The sequence below is a fragment of the Notothenia coriiceps genome, unplaced genomic scaffold, assembly GCF_000735185.1.
Source record: "Notothenia coriiceps isolate Sejong01 unplaced genomic scaffold, NC01 NC01_scaffold00037244, whole genome shotgun sequence".
Lineage (NCBI taxonomy): Eukaryota > Metazoa > Chordata > Actinopteri > Perciformes > Nototheniidae > Notothenia > Notothenia coriiceps.
The window spans coordinates 5,290,938-5,301,957 of record NW_011369945.1 but is presented as its reverse complement, the minus strand read 5'-3'; the positions used below and the strand labels follow the sequence as shown (position 1 = coordinate 5,301,957).

General features: G+C 37.7%; 1 protein-coding gene across 1 annotated transcript in view; it reads right to left on the bottom strand.

Moving 5' to 3' along the window:
- Positions 1-3,777: 3,777 nt before the first annotated feature.
- Positions 3,778-11,020, bottom strand: part of LOC104964524 (ecto-NOX disulfide-thiol exchanger 2-like) — a 40,448-nt gene continuing 33,205 nt past the window's right edge. Inside the window, exon 7 of the mRNA XM_010793335.1 lies at positions 3,778-4,111. Within this exon, the coding sequence (XP_010791637.1) occupies positions 3,848-4,111 (264 nt within the window). The 3' untranslated portion in view covers positions 3,778-3,847. The remainder of the gene's footprint in view (positions 4,112-11,020) is intronic.

Here is an 11,020-nt window from a genome sequence, read left to right as displayed (position 1 = left end):
CAAACACAATACTTTGTCATGCTTACCCGAAGAAACTGATGTAAGGGTTTTGATCATCTTTGATTTGCTACTATAAGGTGATTTATGTTAGAATTTACAAAGCCTTTGAACATGATTTATCGCTCATGCTAGAGTTATGAGGCTGCTGTTTGTTTGTTGTGCGGCAGTTACTCCCAGGAGCTTTGCCAAACATGCCAATCATTTTCATTTTTAGTCATCTCTGCCAGTGTATTTTTTATTTCAAAGGCACTCAGCCACCTCATGACCACCGGTTTGATACATTTGAAGCAGCTAAACATCTGATATTATTGTGGCGAAGCTGAGCTCTGACATAAGAGCTTAATGTCAACAGCCACATTACCATAGAGTGGGAAAGTGGAGGGCGCTGGACACTTAAGTTCAGCCAGGGCGCTCGCTGAAGAGAAAACAACGATGTTGCTGTACATGACTCAGGAGCGAGTGTGCAGTTGCAATCAGAATGATTCAAGCCCCATTGCTCATAAGGTTTATTGGAAAAACATACCATTTCTTAGTTGTTTGCAATAAACAAATGACAAAATAACTGTTTCAGTGAGACACATAATACAAGGGTTTTTAACCAAATTAAACCAAAAAATGCTACTTTTAATGAATACCGCAGTCTAAAAAGCATTCAACCCCTTCACGACAAGTAACTTCAGTACTTAGAGCACCCTTTTGCTGTTTTGACCTGCTGCAAACGTGATGCAGACACCAGCATATTGGAGCCCACTTTTCTTGTGCTTTTGGGTCAGTAGTGGTGTACGTCTTGGATTCCGTGCATGGAGCCCTTCAGTGCTTAGTACTGTTCAAACTGAAACATCAGGTAGCTTTGCCACGTCCAGGTAGTATAGCTACCGTTTCTTTAACTTTGAACTTGCAAACTTTGCTTGCAAACTGTATCTCTAGGAACATTCAGTGATTTTGCTATCTTTGAGTATCCTTTTCCTTTTTTGAGCAAGGCAATGATCTTTTCTCTGATCTTTTGAGACCATTATTTTGACTTTTGCCATGTTTCTAACATGCAATCAAACGTATGTGTGTTCTAGCTCAATCACACCTGAACTAATGAAGCCCTTGATTAGATGCACCAGGTAAAAAAATACATTTTTGAAAACTAAAGCATGTACAAATGTCACAGTAGCGACACTACAGTAAATACAAATATGAACCTGAACCTTTGCAGAATAGGGCCCCTTTAAATGCAATGTATACAAATTGTGTATCATTATTTTGTCACACCCTTAATGTATAAATGAATGACACTGAAGAAAAAGGGAGATACCTTTGGATACTGATTGTGGTTTAGGATATAAAAACATGAGGTTGTTGTTTAGTCTTCTAAAATATTATTTTAGCCACTGGTATTTAATGAGATGCCAGAATGGGTATGTTTGCAGTATGTTCCCCTCTGTGATCCTATTACTATTCATTAGACACAATTTGGTTTAATGACTCCAATGAATGAGAGCGCACAATAACACTGCACAGTAAACCTCAGGCAGTCCACATGGTGACAGCCCACTGTCTTCTGATAATTATCCTGGTTATAATGAACTACATATTATAGCTGTCCCTCAGTTTCTGCTCTCTCAGAAATCCATTAGTCCCTTTCATGAGCTGCTGCTGTTTTATAAGGGCACATTTCACTGAAGCATGTGCAGTAGTTATTTTGTATTTGTGAAACACACTTGTCAACCAAATACATTTCAGCACATGGATATAAAAGGGTTTTTGTATAATAAACTTGAATAGATGATATCAATGTTATCCAATGAGGGTATCTTTTCCAAGCGGACAACACATGTGTCAAGCTTGTGTGAGATAAGAGACACGGTATAGCGAATCTAAAAGTGATTTTGACAGCCAATGCTGATTCAAGTCAAAGTAAGCAAATAAGCAGTTATAGAAAAGCCTTTTGTGTTGTTTTATGTAAAAAATATTGAGCTTTTCATTAGATTAGGGGAGTACATTTAAAATGTTTTGTTACAGTTACAGAAAGTTGTTTTTATGAATAATCATCAGTGTGTAAAATTGAGGATTATAAGGATATCATTTTTAAAATAAAGAAAGATATACTCAATTTCACATGATAATATATCAATAATTCATGAGACAAGTCTCATACAATGGTCTCTGATGTAGGTGAGATACAAAAACGTTCAACCGGGTACAAATATGGCCTTTGTTTTTCATGTAAAGCAGAAAAGTGAAAACATCAAATCCAGTTATCAAAAAGCTGAATAATTTGAGCGCTTTCCAGTTCAGAAAGATTATTCTTTACGCAAAGAGTTATCCAAGCAGGAGAAGAGATGTTTGGAAATGAGCGAACACCGTAAAATCTAGTTTTCATGAACATAATTCATGACAAACGAACATAAAGGTTCATTTAATTTAGATGGGTACGGCTTTTTGCTTCAAAAGGCAAACCTTTTCTGCTTGATTTACAAATGTATGGCCTAATTTCAGCAAGACAATTTCATTTGTCTTTAGTTACATATTTATAGGTTTAATTCAACATAATTATTAATAACAGAATCAATATTTTGACATAATGAATTGTAAATGAACAGCCAAGCCACATTGTGTTAGTTTAAATATAACCCTGGCAACTCTCACGAACAAATTAATTATGCTGAGCATTCAAAGGCTGTTGTTTCAAATATGATATTACTGAATTATTGCTGTAATATCACTGAAATAACAATTTAATCTTGACAAATATCCAGTGATTCAAGTTCAAGAAAAAGAAGACAAAAGTAATAATGTGAAGAGAAATGGAGGATTCTGCTGGGTCTTCCAAATAATAAACTAAATGTGGGTATTAAGATATAAAAAAGAATTTATTGCATTATACATGAAGGTGTGCTCTTCACAACAAATGAAAAATAACAAATATACATTATTTGACAATGTTCATCAAAGACAAGGGTCTCTGAGGCAGTTAAATATTGCTGCAATAGACCAAGATGTTCCTACCCTATAATGCAAAGTTTTTCCCACAGCAAACAAATCAATGCTTGTCCTGATGATGCCTTGAGCTGCTTTCAACCAGGAGGGGCACCATTCATTAATCACTTTCCTTGAAATAAACTGAAAACTAAACATCAACAGATTAGAAGAACTTTAAGACCATTAGCCGCTTTCACACCAAGTACTTTGCCGTACTTAGTGCCAGAACTTAGTACCCCCATGGAACTAGGTACAGATTGCGTTCACATCGGAATAAGTCCCTGAGGGAAGATTACGCAAATGAAGCCGCTGACGTCATTTCTTCTTCTTCTGCTTTGGGTTTACTAGCAGGCAAACAACTTCACGGTAGGGCTGTACCCGAATATTCGACTATTCGAATATTCATTCGTTGGCCAACTATTCGGGTTTCAATTTCATTATTCGGATATTCGTTTTTTAATTCTTTTTCCTAAATGTATGCTATCAATAAAGGCGAATTGCCATATTCTTATACTATATTTATTAGGGCTGTCAGTCGATTAAAATATTTAATTGCGATTAATCGCATGATTGTCCATAGTTAATCGCGATTAATGGCAAATTAATCGCACATTTTTGATCTGTTCTAAATGTACCTTAGAGGAATATTTTTCAAGTTTTTAATACTCTTATCAACATATGAGTGGACAAGTATGCTTTATGCTAATGTTTATTATCATTTGAANTGACACACACACACACACACACACACACACACACACACACACACACACACACACACCAGGGTGGACTGGGTTGGTCATTAAGTAGTCATGTTTAACATCAACTCAGTAAGCGTGAGTGGTGTCAGCATCTTGATGTACTTTGAATCTGTTTTTTATTCATGTGGAGTTGTCAGCTGGTTGTCAGATGCTTGGGGGATGATTACTGTCATTTCAGTCAAACACAGCTGCCTCCTCTGAAGATCTGGATCACTGCTTGGCCTGTGATGTTGACAGAAGCGTTGAACCGACAACATTTGCATACCTGAGTCCTCAGAGTCTTTGCTGTCGGGGGGGTCCTCCATGTCATCGTCCGACATCTCCATCTCCTCCTCTCGCCGTATACCCATCAGCTGCTCGCTGTGCATGTTCCTGATCTCCTGCAAAACACAACCAATAGAGGGGGCGGGTCAGCACTTGCAAACACTCATGGGAGATGCGCGTTTTAACAGATGCTAGGAGAAGAAGGATCGTCAATGAGGCAACTTTATTGGTGTCGTTGTTATTGTAAATAATATTTGGAACAGATCACTGCAGAACAAAGGAGTGTACACGAAACAAGGTCTCAGAGCAGGGGCTTAATTCTCCCTCTGGCACAGTGATAAGGCAGATGGTTGCCCAAATATAGCCAGACAACACATTTTTTTTACTTAGCTGCTCTTGTTACTAGGGAAAAGCATTCACATTCATGCAGCTAAAATACTTTATCAGTGTTTGACACTGGCAACCACGACTTCTGCCAAAAAGTGAAACAGATGACACTGATTCAGGACGACAAAGCATTAAATGTGTCTTAACTGTGTGTATACTGTTCATTATGCTTACTGTTAGTGTTTTAGAACCACATTTGGAAACCCACAATAGCTGTAAAAAACAAATATAACAATTGTCTCTCATTCATTCCCCCCTTACAGGCAGAATTACTAATGATTATATCCATCTGGAGATCAGTAACCAGAAGCAGGTTTAAAAATGATTTAAAGATTAAGGTCAAAACGATGAATTGAATTAGCTGTAAATTAAACCAAACCCTCAAGGTCTGTGTAAAACGCAAGACAAACACAATCCTTGAAAAGCTTTACACACAGCAGACAGACCATTATCAGACAAACCACGAACATACGGTTGGTGAGTATCTGAGGGTTTTTAAATAACATTCAGCTTTCCTTCCCTGTTGTCAGCAGATGTTTCAGCTACTGCAGTACACAGTATCTCCATTAAAAAAACAAGAGGTCGTATGACACTGGAGCCGGAGTATAGAGAGCACAGCTAACGATGCTGTTAAGAGACACACGAGCAATCTCTTTTCCATTCAGAGGGTGCAACACAAAAAGACCACGGACATCGAAGTCAGGGTTCATGTAAAAATGGGTGGCTTGAAGAAGTAGGGCAGAAACTAATGATTACTTATTATCGAGGAATTGGTTCATTGTTTGGTCTATAACAGTTGAAAATGCCCATCCTAGTTTCCCAAAAACCAGGGTAATGTATTTAAATGTTTAGTTTTGTCTGTCCGAAAATCCTCTATTTGACTAATTTGTACAGCTCTAGATAGAAGTGAGAAAGTTGGGCTAATGCTTAAAATGTCACTTACATGATATCTCTAAGGAAAATGTTGTGACTGACTACACAAACGGATGAAAAGATAATGAGTTATGTCCTGTTCCTGGCTATTGAATTAGCTATTTACAGGCTAATACAAATAACACATGTAACCTTATATAGCAAGGTGAGCTAGTCAGCAATAAGCCAACAAGTATTTATTGTTATTATTACACTGATTGAGCTATCACAAGACTCCATACAACCATACTCATTGTTAGTAACCTCACAGCTTTAGTATTAGCCACCCATGATTAATTTAAAAAAAAGAAAAATATATCTGGGCATCAGATTTTGGAAAGATAAAAGGTGTCTTCACTTTACAATACAAGCTTGTATTGAAAGACACTTGTAAACATATTACCAGGAGATAGAAACAAGCTCTCTATCAAATCAATGAAACTGAAAAACACTGAGGGCCAGAAGCTGCATGAGTAAACAAACATACAACCATGTGTCAGCTGACGTTATCAGCCTGGGCCCATGGCAGGGGTCAAACAGGTGCTCTTCACACACAAGCACATGCAGACACACAACCATGTGGGTGTGTATGGACTACACAGTGCACAGACACACATCCAGTGCACAGACACACATCCACTGCTGACAAACAAGCACGCACACAGCACATCAAAACACTGATAGAGGGAGGCAGCTGTTGTCTGATTCTGCCTCGGAGCTGCAGCTACTCAACGCCGCTGCCCGCTCCTCCATATTTCACCTCCAGGCCTGAGATTCATACTGCATATACAATACGACTGAGAGTGAAACTGGCTGGCTGTTTGATGATAAACTACCCCTGAGAAACACTTACTTACCTATGCTCTTTACACTGACCAGTGGCTGCCAGTCATTTTCACTGCAGCCTTTATGATCAATGTGAGAATAAACTTGCTTTGAGCAATATTTATATTTTGAATCAAATCAGACCCTGTAATGTAAAATAATGAGCAGTTGTGCTGAGAGTACCTAGGAATTAGAACCCACCTCTGCAGCTCTATGCAGCTTTCTGACACTTTGAGCCCATTATTTTGGTTTTCTGACCTTCACACAGAATGTATGGCTGGGTCCCGAAGCTCTTATTACTCCCACATATAAAACCAAAGGCAGCGGTTTCCAGCTCTGACAGGCTGAGCGTGCTCCAGCAGCCCAGCGGTAAATGACAGAGAGCTGAAGTAAACAAGTCGCTGGTGGGGAAATTCAAGCATCAAGGCAAGCCAAGAGTCCCAAATAGTTTTTCAGTAGTTGATGGGAACCAAACCAAAATGGTGAATACATATTGGACTACTTCTTCATCAAATTGTTAGAAACATGACTCAGACAAGACTGTTGGATGCGGATTTAGGCAACTGTTAATTAGCCTGTGGTGTAACAGGGCTGCATTTTCTATGGGTTATCACTTTCTAATGGATGTTTTTTTATGTATTAATATTGGAAAACGTATACAAATACAAAACAATACAGCAACCGTTGACATACGATCCCAGTTCCTGTTCTTTTTCTCAGTGTTTCACGTTCACCGAAGCTTTATACCTGCAATGCCTGTTTTTTTGGAGTCCATGCTATAAATACGACACCTACATATCAATGAAAGTCAAGGTCAGTCCAATATTTACTCTCTTCAAGGTCGGTTTTTCCATTTGACATCTCGGGGAAATATCTGTCTCTTTAGTTGCTAAATGGTCAGCTATGTTCACCAGCAAGTCAGTGGCCGTTTCTCAATGTCGAGTATACCTGCTGCAGAGACACTATTTTAAGTATACTATGTCATCGAGTGGCGCTGAATGCTGGGCATTTAACATGCATTTAAACAGTCCTTCGGCGCCACTCGATGACGTAGTATACTTAATATAATAAATAATAATAGTGGCTCTGCAGCACGTATACTCGACATTGAGAAACGGCCAGTGACTTTGATTATGTTGGCTGGCATGTAATTCAATCTACATTTTCATTCATTTTACAGGGTTCATACTTTTACTAAGTTACTTTTATGACTTTTCTTTAATGCCACTTGGAATTGAATTCAAGACCAGCTTTCTAATAACGAAACTTGAAGGGAAAAAGTAGATATTCCCGGTTAGGGAACATTTTGCGCACATTTTTATTGTAACATTAAACATTAAAGGTCTCAGAATTCTACCGGCAGATACAGCTTAATGCTGCCGTGATTAAACGCCATATCATGTTCCAAACCACATCAAGGATTATTTCTGAAGCAGTATGGAGCTCAAAGGCTTTTTCTCTTGTGGGTTTACCACAAGGTGAGTTCCTTTTTTTTATTTCCTGCTTTTTTACACATACTCTCTCCAGTACAGGTTAGCTCTGAGCAGGGCCGTTTCTAGCTTTTTGGGGGCCCTATGTAAGATGCTGTTTGGGGGCCCTAGTTTTTACAGTTTTTTAACTACAATGGGGTGGATTCCGAAGCCTTTAAGATGATCTGTGGAGATGCATCAATCTGTTACACTTTAATAGGAAAACAGGCTAATTTCACGAAAACCAAGCAATTGAATCTTACAAAAAGTATATTAAAAAGGTAAACAATAAGGCTCCTCTATGTCAATAAATGCAAGAGATGCATCATTTTCTCAACAATGTTTGATTTACATTTTTCATCTTCCTCAGACGTCACTCATTGGGTGACAGCCCAACAATGATTTGGACTTTATTACCCCAAGAACACAAGCCACAGCTTTGCTATCATTGCAGTTTAGTTGTGTTTATATCCTACATTGGATTTTTAAGCATGTAATGCTTCACCGAACACAGGAGGGGGCTTGGCTGTCTACAAATAAAGATTGCTAATTTTAATTATGCCCAAATATAGTGAGGCTGAACCTGAACTTTGAATTCTCTGCTCCCATCATAATCTTGGTGATCTTGTTAAAATCGTGAATGCAGAATTAGAAATACTATGTAACTGATTTGCAGTTAATAAATTATCCCTTGATGTGGCCAAAACAAATGACATGTTATTCAATACAAAGTCTGAGAGTAGAAATGACTGCTTTATATGGATTTGCAATACCGAGATAGAAAAAGTTGGTGCATGTACATTTTTAGGACTGCTTGTTGACGAAAAACTCAATTGGAAGCACCATATAAATTATGTACAACCCAAATTGTCAAAAACAATAGGTATTTTGTATCATACTAAGAACATTCTTGAAGAAAAAATACTCTTTATAACAGTCTATTTCTCCCTTACCTTTACTACTGCTCCGAAATATGGGGAAACACGTACTCAACAAATCTACAAAAAATAATAACATCCCAAAAAAAAGTATTACGAACAGTCTGTGGTGTTGGTAAATATGAACACACAACTCCCATATTTAAAAAACTCAATATATTAAAATGTGTTGACATAGTACAGCTTAAAACAGTACTGATTATGCACAACATTTTCCATAACAAAATGCCGAATAATATTCAAAAGCAGTTCCAAACCACAGCGTGAACATATGAATGTAAAAAAAGTCACTTGAAAATAAGTGTTCACAATGTGTATATGCAATTATGCATATATTATTATTATTATTATTATTAATTTGCCAAGCACATGTGTACCTATGTATATATTTATATTCCAAAAAAAGATAGTTGAAACTGCTATTAACATGTGCAGAAAACGACCCTATATCTAGTTTTTAGTTGAAACTGCTATTGATTATTTCTTTGTACTCCTTAATTGCTATACGTTTTTGACGCAATAATGCGGATGTTGTATTAGGATGATGCACGGGAGGGCTACTTTCCATAAGCTATGCTTCAGCCCTCCCGCTTCTACCAATTTTGTTCATATTTTTGTGTATGAATTATACTTTTTTTTTTTTGGATGAAAAAAAAAAAAATTACTTTCAGCTTGGGGGCCCCCAAGGGGCCGCGGGGGCCTTATGCATCTGCATAGTCCGCCTATAGGAAGAAACGGCCCTGGCTCAGAGTGTTAGCGATGCTTGGTGTGCCATATTGGACAGCTACGTACGGCAATCCAAACAGGACATTTGACGTTTGTATACTGATCTAATATCAGAGTTTTGTTCTTGAATCAACGTTTTTTTGTCCCTTTTCCAGGAATCTCAACAGAAAAAGTTTGTCCGGACTAATACATTTCTAATATTAAATAAATGAAAAATAATTCACAGTTAAGAATTAGATATTAATTATGAATGCCCTAAATGATTGCATACATTTACAGTTTCTTATTTTTACAGTGTGAAGGCTGTCAAACAGAAGTTAAATCAATTTTTTCACTTATTCTAAGAATGTACTTAACCCACTAAAAGGATTTATTCTCAAATAATCGGGAAATTATGTTGTAAAAACAATAACCCATCCCTCTCGTTCAGATTAATGTCATTTTTTTTTCTTCTTTGCGAAATGCCGCTTTGTCAAATGTCCTGTTTGGATTGCCGTACATAGCTGTCCAATATTTTTGAGGGATATATATATTTTTTAGCCACTCAAGTGTTACCTCACCTATCACACCTGCTATTCAATGATCTCGGCTAATGCTCTACTGTGTATAAACTCCCTAGAAGCTAACAGGCAGCTGCACAGACAATACAGACGCAATTTGGGAAAATGCTGAACCAAGAGCTTTGTGTCAAAATGACTTAATCTGTCTCACACAACACACAGAGACCTACACACACAGAATAAAAAACAGTGTATGTGGAGACACGCTGAAAAACTACCAATACTTTTTGAACCAGTGTGTCAGTTAAAACACTTTTTTCATACTAATGTTTTCTTAGTAAGGACATACAATGCAGTGAAATGTCCACACACTGTGGTCTCTTTACTTGCATCCATGCTCCACTCCCTGGTGCATGCAGTGTGTATACAGCCTCTTTATAAAGGAAACAAAAAGAAAGAACAGACAGATCCCTGGAGGCCTGATGAAAACACTCTGGTATCCACAGAACAGATTTCAATACTTCCTGTCTCAGTGTATATATACAGTGATTCTCCATTGAGCATATCCTTTAGGGACCTTCAAGGACTGACGAGGGAATGGACAACAATACAGAAGAGGTTTACTGACGTCACACGATCAGACATGCACTCCAGCATTTGCATATACACCTGCTTCCTCCAGCTTCCTACCTACTCATCAAGTGTGTGTTAAGAGACCTCCACAAAGCTATTATAAGGAAAGGTTTTAACAAACAGATGGGTAAAGTTTTATATTATTCATTATTTATATGATTCTGCAGCAAAAGTTAAAATTAAAAACAACAATTTGGATTGGCATCACCTACCTTTAAAGAGGAGTTTTTGTACAAGATGAATGCTGCTTCACCTTTAATCTCCTTTTTGTTTTTAATACTGAGGTTCAAGGAAACTTACCAATTAGATTTGATCTTATATTGTCCATTAGACCCAGGACTGCACCACACTCCAGACCCTTCATTACAAACCACCCTTCATCATGCTAATTACGATCCATTCGGCAGAACAAAAATAAAAGGTAAGCAGGTACTTGATTATAAAAATGCTACATTTTAAGATGAATAACACGCTTTTATGTCTCAAGAATTTCATCATTAATTATCCTCTCAAAGAACATTACATGTGTTGTTGCAGGGGGAGAAGGCTTATACAGATTTACCTGTCTCCTGGACACCCTTAGAGATGGAAAACTCACCCAGCAGCATGTATCCAATTCACAGGGGAGGGAGGGG